Here is a 22,952-nt window from a genome sequence, read left to right on the forward strand (position 1 = left end):
CAATTATTGTGGTCTTTTGCGCCGAATTATCATTTCATGGTCAAATCTGCATACATATAATTATGTTCAGCATTTTGTGTTGAAGATATTCATTTTCAACCTATCACCCGCATCTAAAGTGGAATATTAACTTCGAAAAACACTCTTTTGTACACAAAAAAAAAATACATATCAAATGGGCGTATCTCTGAGGGCGTATTCAATTTTCAAAGCTTTTACATTATAATATACAAGTTTGAACACAAGTCTACAAGTCTACATTTTACAGAATTCAAATCGAAAAACTGTACGCATAACCAATGCTAAGGATTAAAGCGAATTAACCTAGTTTATATATATGGAGAAAATGATGCGTTATTCTGTTATTAAAATTTTGAAATGCAATTAAAAATGTAATGTTTTTAGATTTTTCAGAATTTGAAAAAGAGAATTAATGAGATAATGATTCATTCTATAATACAGATTTTCTAGTCTGCTAACAGAAACTTTAATTTTACTTCAAAATCGAGTTTTTTTATAAGATGATTTTAGTGTTTTTTACTCTGATATATCGAGAGGGACTTTATTTTTTGGGGAGTTGGTACTATCTGGACACAGAATAAATCGCTTCAGTTTTCCTATTTTACTTGGCTTATAACTCCTGTTTCTTTAACTTCTTTCAAATACCTCCAGTATACCAAATAGACATCCCTTCCAGAGCCTCTTTTAAAAGTAGATGAACTTGATAAATGTGGTATCAAATTACTTAGGAAGTGCTAGAGAAGTCGCCCCTAAAAGAAGGAAATGAATAAGTCAGAGTAAGTTTGTTTTCAATATATGCATTTGTCAAATCAGTTTTTTTTTATCGGTCATACATGTATCCACGATTGGTCATCATAAGTGACCATTAGTAATAATATCCATTTTGATTGAAAATTATCTGTTCCGCACTTGAAAATATCCATGATATCATAGTACGGCTTATCTATTTTTAGAATGAAGCAAATCTTATCCGGTGATCATGGCGATGATACACATGATTGCATCCTGAAATATGTACATTGATAATCCATCAATATACTAAATACCAGTATTGGCATGTGACATATATGAAATCGAACTTGATTTTATGTGTGACAAGTACACAAATCAGTTTTCCTATGATTCACAAGAGCATGTGTTGAATTAATACATTAATTTTCACACTCGATGACAGTTTTTATGCCACAATCCATAACGAAAGTGTAAACTAATGTGTAGGATGGAGAATGTGTGACAGACTGTAGCACAAAAGCAACATTACGTAACCGTTTTTTGCACATTTTTTAAAAAGTTTTTCGATGCTATAAATTAATCCAAAAAAAATGTTTCACAATCTATAAGGTATGGGGAATATCTGGTTTCAGTAATGTATATTTGTTTTGTCATCTGCTTGACCATGTTGATCATAATATTTTTTTAGGGATAGCGGAACGAGAAATTAAGGGATAGCGGAACGAGAAATAAAGGGATAGCGGAACGAGAAATTAAGGGATAGTTGAACGAGAAATTAAGGGACAGCGGAACGAGAAATTAAGGGATAGCGGAACGGGACATTAAGGAATAGCGGGACGAGACATTAAGGGATAGCGGAACGAGACATTAAGGAAAAGCGGAACGAAACATTAAGGGATAGCGGAACGAGACATTAAGGGATAGCGGAACGAGACATTAAGGGATAGTGAAACGAGACATTATGGGATAGCGGAAAGAGACATTATGGGATAGCGGAAAGAGACATTAAGGGATAGCGGAACGAGACATTAAGGGATAGTGAAACGAGACATTAAGGGATAGCGGAAAGAGACATTAAGGGATAGTGGAACGAGACATTTAGGGATAGCGGAACGAGACATAAAGGGATAGTGAAACGAGACATTAAGGGATAGCGGAAAGAGACTTTGAAGGATTATGGAACGAGACATTAAGGGATAGCGGAACGAGAAATTAAGGGATATCGGAACGAGAAATTAAGGGATAATTTGAAAGCTTCTGTTGATGCTGATTTAACATTTGACCAGCAATGTACATATTAATTCAATTAATGTCGATTGAATAACAAAACCACCAAATAACGAATGGTCGCAATTATTTAGGCGAAAAAACCCACACCAAAATGACATCTTGCTGCTATAGGTTTCCGCTATGTGAACCGAAAAATGTACATTACATAACTACACATGAATGTTATTCAAATATCAGACATGATCACAGGTGACAACTACAATAACAGGTAAACACCATCAGATGAAAATAGTCTAGAAAGCATATGTAGTATTTTGTTCTATATACAACTACTGTTATTTATATGCATGACTTTTTATACGTGGGATCCTTATTCGGCTGCATTTTATAGATATAGTTTGTAAACATACTTTTCATTATTGTGACATGTAATCAAGAGACTGGGTCAAGGTGTTTATTAAATCTTACATGTAAATGACTACAAATGTGTGTTCCGTTACATACTCGCTGATCTTAATATCATGCATATTGAACTGAATGAACTAGCAATTTCCAAATGTCTTCACAGATATTTTTTCTTAAAACATATGAGTATCTAGACAGTATAATTCCAATGAAATAATTAATCCGGTAGAAACAGCAAAGCTAATTTTATACCATTAATCAAAGATTGGTAAAAATCAATAAGATACAGGTGGATGATGATACATATACAATTTACATATAAAATAATACGAGACATAACATTTTATCTGAAGGATGATTGATTACACGAGGTAAGTTTTTTCTCTTATTTTCAATATTTTTGTAATCGAATTCGATGTGTCTGTTAACAAATAGTACCCACCTGTTAACAAAATAGTACCCACCTGTTAACAGAAAAAAACGGGATTTCGTTAGTTTTTTCAAAAAGAAGATTTCGGACACATTACAATGCATTATAATGTTACATACCTTACGAAACGTATTTTAACTATGATTAATATAAACATCGAAGAGATTTCACAAGAAAATAAATTTTATGAAAATATGAAGACAATGTCCCAACAGGACATTGTAAATAATTTTCTCATTCGATACTCGGCATTACCGATACTATGATAAAATTGGAAATAGGAAATGTGTCAAAGAGACAACAACCCCACTAAAGAGCAGACAACAACCCGACCAAATTGCAGACAACAACCCGATCAAAGAGCAGACGACAACCCGACCAAAGAACACACAACAAGCCGACCAAAGAGAACACAACAAGCTGACCAAAGAACATACAACAACCCGACCAAATTGCAGACAACAACCCGATCAAAGAGCAGACGACAACCCGACCAAAGAACACACAACAAGCCGACCAAAGAGAACACTACAAGCTGACCAAAGAACATACAACAACCCGACCAAATTGCAGACAACAACCCGATCAAAGAGCAGACGACAACCCGACCAAAGAACACACAACAAGCCGACCAAAGAGAACACAACAAGCTGACCAAAGAACATACAACAAGCCGACCAAAGAGCAGACAACAATCCGATCAAAGAGCAGACAACAACCCGACCAAAGTGCACACAACAAGCCGACCAAAGTGCAGACAACAACCCGACCAATGAACACACAACTAGCCGACCAAAGAGCATACAACAACCCGATCAAAGAGCAGACAACAACCGAAAGCCACCAATGGGTCTTCAAAGTAGCAAGAAAATCCCGCACATATAATGTTCGCATTGTCTGAACATAAACTGAAACTGTAGTAGTCTCAGATACAAAGTAGGAAATAAATCCTACACTTGAAATGGCAATAATAACAATGAAATATAAATCCGCAATAACTTTTGGGTTAGGAAAATAATAAAAGAAAAAGAAAACATGATTCTTAATCATCTTGGTTCATATGATTCACGTAATACGATAAAGAATAATCGGCTTTTATTTATACAAGTATGTAATTATCATGTTGACTATGGGAGGGTTGAGATCTCATAAAACATCTTTTACCCAGGCGTATGTTTGCGTCCGTCCCAAGTCAGGAGCCTATGGACTTTATTAGTCTTGCATGTTTGTTTTTTTATTTTTGTTCATTTGCGTTTTGGAGCTAAGTGTGACGTCCATTTTCGCTGAACTAGTACACATTTTGTTTAGGGGTCAGCTGAAGCCCGTCTCCGGGAGTGGGATTTTCTCGCTGTGTTATATACCCATTACCCTCTAGCTGTTGTCTGCCTTTTGATCGAGTTGTTGTCCTTAATTTTGACACATTCCCCATTTCCATTCTTAATTTCAACTAAAACTATTGACCAATAAACAATTTACGACAGTTTAAAAAATGAGATTAAATCAACTAAGTTTCTGATAACTTACAAAAGGAGATATGACAACTTTCCTCGAAGACGGCAGGTTTAATGGCGTATGGTATACAAAGACCGTCCGTCCGTCAACACTTACATGTAGTACGATAACGAAACTGCACTTTAATTGACTTTGTCGTTCCAGTCTAACAGAACCCCTAGATTTTAATGGTTTGATAGTAAATGTTTCAAATATTCATTTAAACAGTATCCTCAGGCATGTTTTCTACAGAGCCATTTTATTTCCTTATGATTAAAATTGACTTCGAAATATAACATGTTATTCTTGCAACAGTTTTGATAAGCACAATACGCGTGTATCATGCGCTCTACGCGCTTTTTTTGTTTGTAACATACGGTTAATATTAGAGAGTTGATACTTTGAATATATTATCAGTCTACAGATAGATTATCTGAAAGATTAACACACATTTATATAAATATCTATTTATAATCATCTATTTAAAATGGACCCCTAAACATTTCTGAGGCCCCTCATGGGGGGTCCTAGTAATCACATAATCACCATTTTTTTGCCAATATAATCACATAATCATTAAATATTTGCTTATCTTTAGTAATCAAATAATCATAAACAAAAAATACAGTCCTAGGTAATCAAATAATCATGAAATATTTGGCTTAATAATCAAATAATCATTAAAAAAACGGCCAAGTAATCACATAATCAAAAACGCCCTCATTTCTATCGAATATACTTTATTTTCATCAATATTGTAGATATGGCATGTTTACAGACACACGTGCTTGCTGTTATCTTAAAACCTATAGGAACTAGATTAGTACATATAGATGAAAATATAGAAAAATCAGCACCACAAAAAGTAGCTATATGTACATATAAAAATCATAATTAGCAAAAATGGCGGGTATTTTAACAAGGTGATGAATACAGGCACAGGTGTGCCTTTTGTTACATTTGTAGTGAAACAATTTGATCTCTGCAAATAATAATAAACGAAGTGTAGATGCACAAACTATCATCTGTCATTTTGATTCAACAGCCGGCGTGTCAAATGCGCATCTTGTTCTGATCTGTATAATTTTCTTTGCCAAGTCAAGTCATAAAGTTTACTATGTCAGTACTTACCTTATCATTTTATATACGACATTGTATATACCAACAGTAAGTATTAATTTTGTGCTTTAAGAAACTCTTAAATATTGCTTGATTTCTATACGGATTTTATTTATTATTGGAGTATTATTTATTAATATAATGATTTTTTTTTTATTCAGTGATATGAAGTTTGCCTGACCATAAGAAATGTCACTTGAGTCAAAGCCACGTGTAGTCAGGCGCCATAGACGCGCAGCAAGTGATGATGAATATAACCCAAGACAATGCCGCCATTCGCGTCCACGCTCAAACCTTAAGATGAAGGACTTTATGTCGCCAGAAGCAGCGCCATGTAAGTTTGTATAATACTTTAGAACTCTTACAAAATACATGCAAGACATATAGCGAACAAGAAATTACCAAGAAACTACAGGAAACGGGAGTAAATTTAGAGGGAAGCGGTAGTCTGAGGGAGGACAGTAGCTGCGGGCACTAGAGGAAGAGTGGGAGAGAAATTGGGATTTTTTGGGAAATATTTGTTGACCGATCTTCGTCTGCCTCTGCAGTTATGCCACTGAAAAAACAACTAAAAGTGAAGATAGTTTTATTAGCAATATCATGCATTCAAATGATCTCTAAAATATTACATGAAAAGATTTAAAAAAAAAATCATTAAAAGTATATTTAGTTTATATTCCTCTTTGACAGATAAATCTGTAACGGTGAGAATATTGAAAATCTGTTTTGTATCATTATTATCACTGATATAAAAATATTGTTATTGTTACAGCCGCCATAAATTTAAAAGAACTGGATCCTGGATTACAACACAGTTCATCCATGCAGTCATTGGCCATGGAAATAATCGAGCCAAACCTAGACGATTCATTCCAGAAAGAGGTAAAATACAAATTTGCTCTATTTTTAATTGGCTGTTATACAAGTGAGAGGTTTAACTAGCAATAACACCAGGTCTAATCTACAGTTTTCTACATAAGGAAATATCTGTACCAAGTTAGGAATATGACAGAAACTGAACTCCATTATGATAACTAGTCTATATAAAAAAGAATATGTGGTATTATTGCCAATGAGACAACTTTACACAAGAGCACAAATGACACAGAAATTAACAACTAAAGGTCACCATACGGCCTTCAAAAATGAGCAACTGAGCAAAGTTCATACCGCATAGTCAGCTATAACAGGCCCTGAACTTCCCCAATATCGAACCAAATCACCAGGAGCTCAGTTTAATTCAATGCTACAATAAAAGTTGGCATTACATAATTAAGAAATCTTTATTTAAATCGCGTTTCACATATGTACAATTAGCTTAGAACTCTTCAGAGTAAATGCTCCTTAACGGCTTAACCGACTGATATATGATAACTTAACACAGTCAACTATTGATTAGCACATAATAACATCTTTAAAAAAAGCAATAAGAGATTATTTTTTTTTATAAAACCAAGTAAATGGTACGAAGAAAGATCTTATTACCTATAATAGCATACACATTCTGCGCATAACAAGTTTGTTCAAAACGATTATAAAAAGATGACATATTTAACCTGAAAATAAAATTGAGAATAAAAACAGGAATGTTTAAAAGAGACAACAATTTGACAATAGAGCAATAACAGAGTAATGGGTCTTTGACACAGCGAGAAAACCATTGATGTTAAAAACCAAGACGGATTTGTGGCTACGATCAAACCGGGTCACATGTTACTGAACATGTTATTTTACATGAAACCAAATTATAAGATTGAGTTTGTTTCACTTCTATTTCAAGGAATAAAGTGTTTGTTTTGTGAAGACTACTTTATTAAAGCCTGCTGTTATAACTAGGTTTATCTCAGTATAATATACATCACGCGGCGGTCTTACACCATGTAATTGATTATAATGTTAATCAGAGTTTTTCCAGCTCTTTTTTTTATATTTGGGACTCGAGATTTGGGAAATATAATGATTCTAAAAGTGTCTCTATATAATTAATAATATTGAGAATGGAAATGGGGAACATTTTAAAGAGATAACAACCCGAACATAGAGCAGACAACAGCCGAAGGCCACCAAGGGGGTTTCAACTCAGCGAGAAAATCTTGCACACGGAGGTTGACCTGAACTGGCCCCCAAATAAAATTTTGTACTAGTTCAGTGAAAATGGACGTCACGCCAAACTCCAAAAACATATATATGAACTTAAATTAAAAAAAACCCAACATACAAGACTAACAAAGGCGAGAGGCTCCTGACTTGGGACAGACGCAAACAAGGCGGCGGGATTAGACATGTTTTGTGAGATCTTAACCTCCCACTATACCTCTAGCCAATGTAGAATAAAGAAACACAACAATACGCACAGCAAAACTCAATTTAAAAGAATTTCGAGTCCGATGTTAGAATAGGTAACATTTTAAAGTTTATATAAAATCTCATTTATTCAACTTCTCGTACATAATGCTTGCAACGTTCCAATTAACGACAATAGGATATGTTTTATCTTTGAAATTTTAAGTTGCATGGAAGCTATTTTTGAATAACAGCTTACTTGATGATTCGTGAATATTGAACATGGATGTAGTTGATATTTGAGATCCTGATCGAGAGTAGCTTCTAGATATTTCATTATAAAAATAAAGTTCGATAACAATATGTTTAATAATTATATTATAGGTAGCAGAGAAAACACAGATGTATTTTGTAGGTAGACAGGAGGCAGAGGTCGAGGTTCTGATTGATAGAATTGTCAAAAAACAAGGAAGTAAAGATAAGGCCTTGTTGTATGTTGTCTCAGAAATCGACAATGAAAATAAGGTATTGGTATACACAACTCTAAAAATGACTAATGTAAAGCTTGTTGTTGTTTGAAGTTAAACCTTACAAATCGAGAGCTACAAAATGTAAGTCAATGTAAAAGATGCATTTTTTGACCTGAAAATTTGTTACCGTTTTTTATGTGGTATCAACGACAACACTTCCTTCACTCAGTTGATCACCTCAGACTAATGTGTCCAGTTGGCTATATCAGCAAGCATGTTACCAAAAAAAAAATAAGCAAAAATATTTAGATATCATCGTTTATATTATCAATATATATATACGGTATTCCCGTGCTTGCATTTCCTATCATGATTTTCATGATAGAGGGTTGCTGCTCACAAGGAAGTTATTAAACCAAGAGGTCCAAATGATGAAGTTGAAATCATTCCTTCGTAAATTTTACGGACGCCATCACGAGTTGGTTGATCGTTATGGTATAAGCGTTTCTCAAATGATATCAGATATGTTCCTTACGTCGTAACTACAATCCCCTTCCCTTTCATGAAAGTGACCTACCAAATTAGACTATTTACCGGATTTATTATAATATGAGCATTACGACTAGTACCACATGTAGAGCAGATTCTGTTTACTCTTCCGGAGCATCTGAGATCACCCCTACTTTTTGGTGGGGTTCGAGTTCTTTATTCTTTAGTTTTCTATGTTGTGTCATGTGTACTATTGTTTGTCTGTTTGTCGTTTTTCATTTAAAGCCATGGCGTTGTCAGTTTATTTTCGATTAATAAGTTTGACTTTCTGTCTGGTATCTTTCGTCCCTCGTTTTTTATATTTGTAAGCGGTAATTTAATTGTTAATATTTGCACTGTAATAATTATACTAGTATATAAACATTACATTACAGATTGTGTTCGTAAAGCTTGAGCAACTCTGCTACATGCAATGTTTAATGCATGACTTTATGATTACCAGATTATGTAATTTAAGCTGCCTTCAAATCTGGCATCAGATACTTGAGATAATCTACAGTGTTTTATTTTTTACTGTTGGAAAAAGAAAACTCTTTCTTCTTCCGCAATTGTATGTATTAATTGGACAAGCTTCGTGTTTTGCCTTTTTGTGTATCCTTGAAAAGGTTACATTGTACAATTCAGACATAGACAGCATTATGAATGGACGTGTTAACGTCATTTATGGAAAATTTATTGATTTACAAATAGCCTATTTGGTCATTTGTGTTTTATAACGGATAAGAAGATACCTTGTAGTATAGATCTCAGATTATTTGTGTTAATCTTAGTGAAACATAAAACTCAATACAAAAATGATGATTATGTTGATGGCTGTAAAATATTGATCAAAAAGACATCACGTACGATTACTATGCTCAATATATGATTAGTGAATAATTTGCATTTTATGTAACACATAATATTTTTACATGATAATAAAAAAAGAATGCAACTACCTTAATACATGTTTACATTCAGAAGCTTTAGAATATAAATGTGTTCATTGTTTGCATACAAATGACTTCTTTTAGAGAACCACTGAATGGAATGAAACCAAACATGGAATGAATGTTCCTTATGAGGTGCTGACCAAGTGTTGTTACTTTGTAGCCGATCCATCATCCAAGATGGCCGCCAGCGGGGGGACTTAGTTTAACATAGGACCCTATGGGAAATGCATACAAATGACTTCTTTTAGAGAACCACTAAATGGAATGAAACCAAACATGGCATGCATTTTTCTTATGAGGTGCTGATCAAGTGTTGTTTTTTTGTAGCCGATCCATCATCCAGGATGGCTGCCAGCGGGGGACTTAGTTTAAACATAGGACCCTACGGGAAATATATACAAATTCTTCTCTTGATTACTATGCTTAATATATGATAAGTGAATAATTTGCATTTTATGTAACACATAATATTTTTACATGATAATAAAAAAAAATGCAACTCCCTTAATACATGTTTACATTCAGAAGCTTTAGTATTTATGTGTTCATTGTTTGAACCCGAAAGGTAACTGGGAAATAGACAAATGGTCACCTTTTTTTCTTCTTGCAACAGTTAAACCCTTTTCCAAAATAAGGCGTCCGTTTGGCAATGCGGGATGAACAAGTACACAATCACGTCCAGTCTAGAAGGGGACGTTATATCCGATGCATCGTGTAGAAAGAGTGACTCACTCATTGTTTGTTGAAAACCATTGCAACAAAACCCTCAGAGGGATCCGTATTTGTCCTAGTTGCATGGCTACATGTTTGCCCCTATCCGATTTCAATAAACCTTCATTTTCCAGTGGCATCTAAATTACCCTGAACTTCATCCCGGATGTGCTCTATTACAAAATATACCTTGTATAAATATTGTTATTCATATTATAAATTGGTTTAAGTTCTGAATATGCGTGAAATATTTGCCACTGAACGTCAAGGAACCAACAATCGATCAATAAATCTTCATTTTTTGCTCTCAATCGTTCTTATGATCTTGTTCTTCAAACTTTTGATTTATAGAGTCCGAGTTTTTTTCCGGAAATACGCGTTGTATTTACAGAAATCGATACGATATGTTTGTTTTTATATTCGAAGATTGGAAGCGTTTAGAACTGACTATCAGTCCCCAGGAGACATTTTTTCAAAAAGTCCGTACTTCATTCTCGTTTTTTTATATATAATAGACCGTTGGTTTTCCCGTTTGAATTGTTTTACATTAGTAATTTTGGGGCCCTTTATAGCTTGTTGTTCGGTGTGAGCCCATGCTCTGTGTTGAAGACCGTACATTGACCTATAATGGTTTTCTTTTTTAAATTATTATTTGGATGGAGAGTTGTCTCATTGGCAATCACATCACATCTTCCTATATTTATTCAACACATTCATTGTTAAATACCATAAGTGCTCTTCAGCTTTGATCAATGAACTGAGGAAGAAGGACGTCAATGTGCTTATACTATTAGGATGAAAATCACTTCTTATGCGTAATATTACACATTACACAGGAAACAAAATATCTAAATTTGAAAAAAAAATCATAAATCTTTTTGTATTAAAGAACGGACACTGTTCGGCTGCCAATCTCTTGTTTGATTTCATCAAAAAATGGTTCTTTTTTTGCCTTATTGATTCTAACAATTTACTTAAAATTTTGATATTGGGCCATATTAGGTAAATGTAAAATTTCATTTTTTTTCAGTTCTTTGACCATATTAATTTTGTGTCACAAACCTATGCTATGTAAACTATTGAATCACAATCCAAATTGAGAGTTGTTTTAAGCTTACATTTTGTATCCATACTTGCTCAACTGTCCAGGGTTCGACCTCTGAAGTAAAGTCCGGTTTGCTGTTACTCTGATAGCCTCTTGTTTAAGCTCTTTTAAGCTCTTTATTACATGTGTTTTAAATAGGTTCAACTTTTGGTGAATACCTTACTTCATAGAGGTGCAAACCCATCTGCAAGTAACACAGAGCTGAAAACTGCACTTCATTTCGCTGTCAGCAAGAATTACAGAGGCGTTTGCAATAAATTACTAGAGAACGATGCTTATCCGAACGCACGGGACAGGAATGGAGATATGCCTTATACTGTGGCATACGACAAAGGAAACGACACCATTGCATCGATGTTGATATTGTATATGTCAAATATAGAGTAAGTATTAAAACGCTAAAATGATATATAAAATGAACTAAAACATATGCTGATTTTTTTTAGTGTTACAGGGAATATAAAATTTGGGTTTCGGTTTTGTATAACATATATATCGTTCACAGATTTATTGGAAAAATTATGTTGTAAATCTTTCCTTTCACCAAAGTTTATTGGAAGTTATTAGACCCAATCATATACATATAGATCTGTTATCACATGTTATAGGAAATTAACAAGATATAGACACGATACAATTTTATACTATATTGATTGAAGATTTATTTATATATTTTTTAGAGAATTTAAAAAGGTCTAAAAGAATTCACTCAAATTTTAATAGCTATTGCAATCTCTCACACATAGCTTTGAACTATTTGGATTGATACATAATTTTATCGAAAAAAATAAGGATTTTTTATCCCAGGAGTAGATTACCTTAGCCGTATTTGGCGCAACTTTTTGGAATTTTGGGTTTAATGTTCTTCAGCTTTGTACTTGTTTAGCTTTACAACTACATTGTATTTTGATCGGAGTGTCACTGATGAGTCTTATGTATACGAACCGCGTGTCTAGTGTATTAAGTCGTAATGCTGGTACCTTTGACTATTAAGAATATCAAACGTGAATCGTAAACGAATTTTCAAGTTTAATTTTAATGAGTCCATATAGGATAATTCACGAATGACTGAAGCAAAAATAAATATCATCCAACAAGTTTTTTAATTGAATCAAATTAAATTTCAAACAAGGATAAAAAAAAAGCCGAAGAGCATTGAATTATATAATTGATTATTACTACTAGTATTTTTCAACTTAGAGTAAACGTTTTCATATTTGGTTTTCCAATATTTTGAAATTGGTACTTGATATAGAGTTTTGAAAATGTAAATTTTAGGGTTCGGCGATTGTATACATCAGATGGTTCCTGTCCGTCAGAATTTAGCTTTCATCACCTTATAAATACAGATATGCAGGTAGTATATTTTGTTTTATGGAAGAATTATTCCAATGAGGTATCATTCTTTTGGATATTTTGCTTAAGAAGTAGCTCATTTATATAAGCCATCAATAATTACGTGCCATTTGTACATCACATCTAGTATTTCTAGCATTTATACTGAATTTTACTTTAACTTACCTATTGAATTGTCATTGCACACATGCTCGAAATTACCAAAAAAGTTGAATTTGAATATACAAGGTTGATCTTGCAAAACACGTTTTTCCATCACTGGACTTAAAGGTTCAATAGAACGGGATTTACTAAACCAAAACAACATTTCAGTATCAAATAATATACCAAATAAAATGATATAACATTGAAATTTATTACGTCTTTAGCTCAACTCACAATTAGGTTAATGTATCAATTACATTGAAAAAAGTTGAAAGTAATCATTGTAAATTTGTTTTAGATTTTGTCGTATTTATATAAAAAAAAGCAATGCAATTACTTATAACCCTGGTATCTTTGATGAGTTTGTTTTTATTCGAGAAATACATTAGCCTTAAAGTTTCATCGCTGTAAACACTCAAGGAACAAGAAGAAAAAGCAGTTAGAGTACTGTTCCTCTGGTAGCTTTGTAATTTCTATTTTTCCGTGATAATTTTGTCACATGTGTACCTTTTATTAAGTCTATCAATTACCTAATCAAATAATTTTAATTCTTTCTGATGTCGCTTTTATCTTGAACATCACATTATAGGTCAAATTACTTACTTCCAGAGTACCATTTTAGCAGTATTGGATTGTTTAATAGAACCACTAAGTCCCAGTGGTCACATGACAGTATATTATCATATCTTAGAATCAGATGAGAAAGGACGAACACCTATACAAGATGGCTTCAATAAAAAATCAAAATCACCTTTGCAGATGATAGCAAAAAGTGGTAACAAGGTATCTATGCTGAAATACATTTACCCAACCCTAGTTATAATGAAATAAGTTTTAGTTGTTGGTGATGTTACAATCATATTTAACCCGACTGTTCAGTAATATGTAGGGTAAATACAAACAAATGTTTTGGCGGGAATATTGGTAAATAAATATGCATATGTCTGAAAAGGTAGGATTTTGGACTTTATTCATATGTACAGGTACAATATTTGAACTTTTGATATGGAGATATATAGAGTAAACATTAGAGAATGCATGAAAATAAATACTACGAGTTAGTTAAATAAAATGCGTCTAAGGTTCATGCAATATTTGCGAGAGTGCACGAGGTAAAAAACGACATACATTTGTACTTCTAATGGGTAGAATTATTGTTAATTATATTTTCCATAGTAGTTGTATCGTGTCCGAATTTAATGCATATCTTTAATGATAATACAACATTTCATTATATGACTAAGTGTTGATTTTCAGACCTTGGTTTACCACGATGTTGTCAGGTTGCTTATACGAAGGAAATGGAAAAAATATGCAAGGTTTAGATTTCAGTAAGTAACGCCATCTTCATGATGATTAGTAATTTTAAGAACTTTATGATCAGTCAATTATCAACTAAACATAGCGTCAAGGATGAAGATTCTTGTACTTTAGTTTTGTGACCGACCCTAAGATGAGGAATGCAATCAAAGATAACGTGTTAATTATACTTTGCCACAACGAAGAAAAATATGTTTGCTCATAAAACGTATTTTTTTCTTGTGAATAAATATTAATCAGTACCTTGTCTTCCTTTGAAACATATCGGATTTTTTCATCAATCACTATGTCAGGTCTGGAACAAGAGACAAAACTATATACGAGTTAAACATACGTGTATTGTAAGCCATGTTTTAAACGACGCTTTACACATTTGTAATAAATGATGATACGAAATAAAGCAGACATAAAAAGATCGGTCTCATATTATTATCTGTCAATTTAATTTGTATTGTACATTTGTTTCATCAGGTCAATTGACCATTTGTAATCTCCACGGATCATATATCGATGATTTATTTGACGGCAGATAAAAGTTGAAAATGAAGTGTATTTTTCACTATCGAATGCATTATTAGCCAGTTCGCTAATTATAAAATTTGCATTTAGGTAAGGAAGCTTGATATAAGGAAACAAAATGTAACGATGATGCGACCTTGAAAACAAGCGCGTGCAAGGGTTCAGTATATATGTATATTACAGTGGAGTTTACTACTCTATACTTTTCATGCTAAGTGCATACATTTATTATTACAGAGTTAACTGTGTCTTATATATCATTACTCTGCTGGCCATGACATTCTCGTCCGTTGTGGCTGTTTCCGCACCAGACCCTTTGGTATATGATACTCCGTTACAGATTAGCAGAGCAGTCACAGAAGTATGGACATGTTTTATGGCATTTGTTACTTTTTTATCCGAAATGAATCAGCTAAGAAAGTAAGATATCATGGTTTATAAGGAAAAAAACCCCCATTAAATGGCAATTTTATTTACAGTTCAATATTAAAACTTTATAATTTATCCATGTGTCGCCCAACATATGTTTTATATCAATAAGACTCATCGGAGGTGCGTAAATTAACAGCTAGGAGGTAAAATAAAGGACGAAGCTTAACAATATCGAAACAAAATATCTAAAAGAGTATTTCGATTCTGGACTTTACCATACATACCGTGTACCCAGACATACAAGAACATTATTGTTGCAAATTGAAATCAAGTTATTGACAGTTAATTTATTGAAACTGATATTTCGTGTTCGTTAACTCTTTATCAAATTCAACAGGCCTACTATAAAGTACACCAGACACTCAATTTGTCTTCAAAAAGACTCAAGTCTGGTCCTCGATTAAAATTTTGAACTTTATGAATATAATAGTTAAGTGATGATAAGGAAATTTGGTATGATTGCAACACGTAGTAAAGACCAAATGATGTAGAAATTCAAAACTTTGTTGATGTTTCATTTCTTTTCCAGACACAAGTTAGAATACTGGCATGATGCATTTAATTGGATAGATTTGTTCTCTTCTTTGCTTATATTATCGGCTCTCCCACTTAGAATTTTAGAATTCAACGAACAATGGCCCGTGCTGTCTGTGGCATACCTGTTATGGGTATTTCGAATTTTTAAATATGCAGCAGTATTCAGGTATTGTATTGTAAACTGTTAATATATTTTTTTAAAGTTCATTACTCTAAAAGTTGCTCAACCTTTCAAAATATTAAAAAAAAAAAAAATATATTATTATACCTGAACCTCAATGTTTAATTTAATAAATATGTTTAAACTAATGTTTTAAATATTAGTTTCTGGCATGTATCATACAAGATCCTAAATATATAAGATATTTTATTTTTCAATGTTTTTACTCGAGAAAACAGAAACTAGGTAAACATTTACTAAATACTGCAAATATTTTGTGTCATTTATTTGTTTATTTCAGACAAACAGGTGCTTATGCTCAGATTTTATGGCGGATTTTAGCTCATGATTTTATTCAGTTTACCATTGTATTCCTTGTTATATTGTTGGCATTTAGTGGTTCTTTTATATTATCATTGAAGGGAGAACATTCAATCGAGCTTCACAGCGAAACAAGGTAGGATAATAAGACTTACTTAATTTTCTGCGTACGAATCCCGTGTCTTTAAATACCAAAACATTTGAAAGTCAGGTGTATTCACATTAGCAGAAAAATTATGAACTATTTAACCAAAAGGAACAAGCAAAAACTGAGCTGGTGATGTGTAACAGATAAAGTTTTTTTTCTGTAATTACCGATATTGATGAATCTGTATTTGTTATGTGCGGGTCTTTCATATGAAAATGAGAAATAAAATGCAGAATCATGTACACGATTCCAATGTGACACTATTGCCTGCAATTAACAATGTTACATAGCTTAATACGACAGAAATGATACGAACAATTGAGAATGTACCACCTAGATAATTATCCAACCAAAAAGGCAGAAATCGTTCAATGGTCCATCAGTCCGTCTATCCGTCCCATGAAAACTTTTCGTTGCATATTTATTAGGAACTACCGAACAAGGATTTCTGGAAATTTGTTTCAAGGTTAATATGAGTCAGCTATACCGTGTGATGCTTTTACATATTCATCACTCAACAACTTTCTGTTTACCGAACACTTGCCAAATTTTTCACATTAGTAGCCAAGTTGAAATTTGTTGTTACATTTTTCTCAGGAACTACAATACTGGGATTTCTGAAATTTTGATTTAGGGTTTATATAAATCAGCTTTACAGTGTGATGTGTTTTCAGATTCGTCAACTTCCTTTTAATCGAAATATTCATGCGGGAGTATCATCAGTGAGCTGCAGGTCGCAGTTTCTCTTTTTTTTTACGATACAAACTTTGCATAGCCTTGTATACGATACAGATAAAACATAGTCTTGTATTCGATACAAATGAAGAATAACACCGTATACAATACAAATGGTACATCATCTTGTATATGAAACAAATCAAACAAATGAAACATAATCTTGTATTCAATATGAATTGTACATAATCTTGTAAACGATTCAGATATTACCCAATCTTGTTTTACAATACAAATGGTACATTATCTTTTATATGAAATGATACATATTATTGTACTTGATACGAATGGTTCATAATCTTGTATAAACTAAATAAGTATTACTTAATCTTGTATACAATAACAATTGTTCATAATCTTGTATAGCATCCAAACTATACATAATTAGTATAAAACGAATCAAACAGAACACAATCTTGTATATAATACCTATTGTGCATCATCTTGAATACGATATAGTTGTTGCATTATCGTGTATACGGTACAACTGTTAAATAATCGTGTACACACTTTTCGTATTATTGAATTTTGAATCCGGGTTCTACAACTATTCGACAGAGAAGGTAACCTGTCGGAAAATATAAATTACGGAGACAAAAGTCGGTAATATGAAAATGGACAATTAACATGTTGCAGTATTTTCTGTGATTAGAGGCAACAGTTGTATACAGGTGTTCAAAAGTCATCAATCGATTGAGAGAAAACAAATCCGGGATATAGCCTATAAACCAAAACCAAGGGAAGCATTAAGAAGAATTACAAATTATGCCGTATATTTTATATTCTACAAATTTTAAAGTAACTGCACTTCGTATATGTAACAACTGTTCAAATGTATTAAAATATTTTAGTATGATTTATATGATATATACAGTCTATGACAGACTCAGTGTTTTATATACTATTCATATGTTGCATTATGCTATTTTTTCATTATTATAGTTCATTCTGGAAAATTCTTTTCCTTGGAGTAAGAATTCTTATAGAAGCTGAAAGAATCATCGAATATACTGAACTCAGGTATTCAAAACTTAATCGTTACGTTTCGTTAATGTCAAACAAAACAATTCAATTTAGAAGTTAATTACTGCCTTTAAGTACACACCAAGAGAGGCGAATGATTCTAACAGGACATTCAAACGCATATGTCGACAATATAGTGAACACGCCATGGCTTGAGAATTTGACCAATTCAAGGATATCGCTCTGATTACAAAAAAGTTTTTTTAATTTCCTTTTTACTTTTATATAATAAAAACAATACCATAAGTTCATATGTCATGTTTCAAGACTTGTAGTATTTACATTAAACAATAAGTAAACGTTGCATAATGTTGTATTGTATTTTTCCATTGAGTTTTGTTGTTTTTTAGTGATTTTTTTAGGGTTCAAAATTTATTTTACATCTCTTGTACAGTTTCTGCATTGGGGCGGTCGGATCTTATACAACAAGTGTTACAAAAAGGAACGATGACCCTTAATAAGTAAAACTGTGAATATTCATACATGGCACTCACACCACATCTTCCTATATCTATGTATATGTATTTCAATATGCTACATCTTTCATGCGAAAATATTTTGGGATATAATGCCTATCAAAATAAACAAATGGTACTAAACTTTACGAATGTTGGTATACTTTACAGGCCAATGAGCTGTATCATAATGGTTATGTTCTTATTCACATGCTGTGTAATTTTGTTGAATATACTAATAGCACAGCTTAGTGATACCTACCAAAATGTACAACAAGATGCTCAAAGAGGTTTAGAGGTCAATAGAGCATGGATTGTTGCTAGAGTAGAACTCAATAGTTTATACTTAGGAAAGGTATGTTTAAAATTTCAAAATTATTTCACTGCATTGGTAAACAAAAGCAACAGTGGATTACTGCTGTTAAAAAGTCATAAATCGTTTAAGAGAGAAAAACAACCCGGTTGCAAACAAAAACCGAGGGCAATACATCAACTATAAGAGGAAAACAACGGAACAACAGAAACACTGAATTGTAAAAAAATCATACAATTAATATGGTAGCATTATGAATTAGTTGCAATTTATGAACTTTTCTCTATTAATTACTAAATACTATCTCAGAGAACATAAAAAGAGAGTGAATCGAGATTTACTGTAAAATAAACATATCTGAAATGACGAGCTTTTGTAGAAAGTAAAACCACAAAAATACTGTACTCCGAGAAAAATCCAAAATAGACTGTCCCTGATCAAAATTTAAATTGAATAATAAAGAGCGTGTTGATCTGCTTTAATCACGGCGAAGGAGTATCAAAACAAATACAAATATGTAAAAAAAAACAGTGAAGAAATTTTAACAAATTTCGAAACTCGTCCACTTGATATAAGCAACTAGAAAGTAAAACAAATGTAAAAAAAAAAACCAGACAATTTTTAACAGTTCTCATTTAAGAATCAAATGTAACTAAAAATAGCGCATGCGACTTTCGGCGTATTGCTTTTATTTGCATCGTGCTTCTCTTGTCAAATTGTGTAGGCATTGACTTGATTGCAGGATCATCGAACATCTCACTATAGAGAAAGTGAGCACATTACAGATGTCAGAGAAGTTCTTGAGAGATGGGAAACACCACCTTTAAATGAGATGAATAAATATATACAAGACATTAATGATAGCTTAGATTCCCATAAAATGAATTTATTAACCGTCCGCAACAGACTTGCTCATCAGGAATCAACCCTTGGTAAAATCCAGTGAGTATATATAAGCTGTTTGAATTTTACATACTAAACTCATTCAAATAACTATAGTAATGATTCTAGATATATTCGTGATTTAAACCAACTGCTTTATAACATGGATATTCGATTAAGTGATATTCTGGTTCGTTGTTACATTTTTCATGCGGCCACAAGCACTCCCGCTCTAATAAGAGAATAACAAAAATTGAAGGTTGAAATACCATTTTTTTACGTCTATTATTGTTTCACCTGTAGCAAGTAAAAAAAAAACCAATAGTTTCCAATCGTTGCTTTTGTTGATAAAGTCGGAGGTTTGATTCTGTCAGTTTTGTTGTGGACATTTCTTTGTTATATTACCTAATTCGTGATGTTTGACAAAATGTTGTTTTTGTTACAAGGATGAGTTTGATGATTATTAGGTTAATCCTGGTTGATAATTAGACATTTCAAATCTATAATCGAAAATGATTATCTGAACATTATAAATATAAAAATAAAGACGTGGTATGATTGCCAATTAGACAACTGTCCACAAGAGACCAAAATGACACAGACATAACTATAGGTCACCGTACGACCTTCAACAATGAGCAAAGCCCATACCGTAAAGTCAGCTATAAAAGACCCGATATAACCCTATTTTCCTATTTTATACCTACCCTACAGAGAAAAACAACCCTGAAGTTTATACATTTTACTTGTAAAATAAGCCTTTCGCAAGATGCTGGTATTAGGTTTCGAAACGATATGTAGATTTTTATTGTTTTTCATGTCCCACTTACGATAGTTCATGTAGAGGGGCGTTATGTTTTCTGGTCTGTGGGTCCGTCCGGCCGTCCTCCGCTCCCGCTTCAGTTTAAAGTGTTAGGTCAAGGTAGTGATTGATGAAGATGCATTCCAATCAAAGTGAAACTTAGAACACATTTTTCCTACGATATGATCTTTCTGGTCTGATTTGAATGCCAAATTAGAGTTTTACCCCAATTTCACTGTCCAATAAACATAGAAAATGATAGTGCGAGTAGAACATCCGTGTACTTTTGACACATTCTTGTGTATCAACGAATATTTTTTGCATAAATGCGTTAAGCATTGTTTTAAAAAAAAAAGTTTGGACCAGTCTTGTTTTATTTTTACAGAGATCAACTAGAATTGCTTATAGAGTTACAAAGAGGAGATAGCAATCAACGTAATAAGAATACAGAAACATCGCTTTCTGACATTTTACGTGAAGTTGTTAAAGACGATCAGCCAATGAAGAAAAATTCTAAAGAGAATAGTGCAAGCTAGGAACTCCAATAAACAGAAACAATTAACTCGTTTTATTGACTACGAATATACGTACCAGAGAAATGGATTTTAGTCTTGTCATGATTTGGAAAATTGTTCTCCATAGGAAAGGCTGTACATCTTAAATTTTTTAATTATATTTTAATATGTATTTTATATAAGAGTTTTTGTTATTATTTTCCATATGCAAACTAATGTAATTAACTATGCAGACAAGAAAGGAATGTTTGGGGTATCAGTAGACACTTTTGTTGTAGAGATACGGAAGGTTCCGAAGGGATATTCAAATTCATATGTCGAAGAAAAACTCTACAAAAACCATGACGGAACGTTTTGTGTACTGTTGTTTGTCATTGGTTTTGTTGGGATTGGAATTGCAGTCTGTGGAATATTGCATCAACTTAAAATTTAAAATTCATTTGAAGGCGCTGTTGGAATGTTGTTTTATAAAAATGGAACGTTTACAATTTGAAATGAATATATAGGGTCAGTGAATTCAATACGGAGATTCTGTATGAATAATAGGATGTGGTATTCGTGCTAATGAGACAACTCTCCATCTAAGTTACAATGTATTGAAATAAGGTTAAAGACCGGTCCTCAACACAGAGTTTCTTCTCACACCGAACAGCTTTTCTCTCGCCCCATATGATATTAACAAACCCCATATATATCTTGTAAATATCAAGCACACTTTGTAGTTGATATTATGGAACCATTATGGTTAATAATTAATAATTACTTATGACTCATTTTTACGCTTGCTTTTTTGCTTGTAATTCATCCTTGTATATATGATGGGTTTATTTACAACCACTAGATCGATGCCACTGCTGGTGGAGTTATATTCCCCGAGGGTATTACCATCCAAGTAGTCGGCACTTCTATGTTGATCTGAATTAGGATTGATATGGTCATAATTATAAATCAAGTGTTTACAAAAATTTGTTTGGTCCTCAATGCTCTTCAACTTCGTACTTTATTTGGCTTTTGTAACTTTTTTGTGGGAGCGTCACTGATGACGGAAATACAAAATTTCAATCCTGGTATCTATCATGAGTTTATGCATATATGTCTGAGAATCCTGAGCCCTACCAAACACATGGCAGAGATGACCTCTGGTAATCCAGAGGAGTCAGATGATCAAGATGCATTATTATAAACCACTGATGGATTAATGGATGAGTGTAACTGTTCATTACTGTTATCAAATGTAAAAAAACCTGCACATATATGTTGTAATAATAGACCTTTACTATGACAACATTTATTCCCATCTTTTTATTAACAATTTTAAAAGCGTCCTAGATATTATATAGATATGTGAATATTTTGTTGCTGATTCATTGGCATTTCATTCCACTTCTAAATAAAAGCTGTATATTCTTTTATATTTTCAGTATCTTGTTTTGAACTTTTTTTTACAGGTGAAAAAAAATCGATTTATTTCGAAAAAAAGGAAATTTGAAAACCAATTTAATCCAAGAATCTTCCAGAAATTATTATTCTTAGTCAGAATGCAATTATTTGTGGATGTAAAACCCAATACTGCACAACACGAACCTCATAAAAAACAGGGATAAATAAAAGTAATTATAAATAATGAACTGACCTCTTTTAGATCGACATTAATATTTGACTTTCAAGTTGTTGATCATAACATTCTAGATTTCCCTGTTTGATGATTCACATTTCATACTCGACAGGAACATTCAGTTTGTTTGTATAATTGCAATTTGAAGAGTGTTAGCGGAGAATAAGTAAAGTTTTTCAGAGGAGACATACTGTACA

The 22,952-nt window shown here is 32.7% G+C and overlaps 1 protein-coding gene across 5 annotated transcripts; it reads left to right on the forward strand.

Annotated features, from left to right (window-relative positions):
• Positions 1-715: 715 nt before the first annotated feature.
• On the forward strand, positions 716-21,275 carry LOC134687572 (transient receptor potential cation channel subfamily A member 1 homolog). 5 transcript variants are annotated; one of them, XM_063547974.1, is made up of 15 exons: positions 716-797; positions 5,590-5,762; positions 6,201-6,310; positions 8,096-8,236; positions 11,617-11,861; positions 12,757-12,835; positions 13,588-13,761; positions 14,236-14,309; positions 15,055-15,237; positions 15,779-15,952; positions 16,248-16,403; positions 18,093-18,170; positions 18,800-18,983; positions 19,684-19,883; positions 21,011-21,275. In XM_063547974.1, exons 2-15 carry the CDS (start codon positions 5,618-5,620, stop codon positions 21,159-21,161), a joined length of 2,094 nt encoding a protein of 697 aa, XP_063404044.1. In that variant the 5' UTR covers positions 716-797; positions 5,590-5,617; the 3' UTR covers positions 21,162-21,275. The 5 variants fall into 5 exon arrangements, with proteins under 5 accessions (XP_063404044.1, XP_063404047.1, XP_063404046.1 ...); XM_063547972.1 differs by lacking the exon at positions 716-797 and adding an exon at positions 1,717-2,251; XM_063547975.1 differs by lacking the exon at positions 716-797 and adding an exon at positions 2,742-2,759.
• Positions 21,276-22,952: the final 1,677 nt, after the last annotated feature.

Source organism: Mytilus trossulus, chromosome 10, assembly GCF_036588685.1.
Source record: "Mytilus trossulus isolate FHL-02 chromosome 10, PNRI_Mtr1.1.1.hap1, whole genome shotgun sequence".
Classification (NCBI taxonomy): Eukaryota; Metazoa; Mollusca; class Bivalvia; order Mytilida; family Mytilidae; genus Mytilus; species Mytilus trossulus.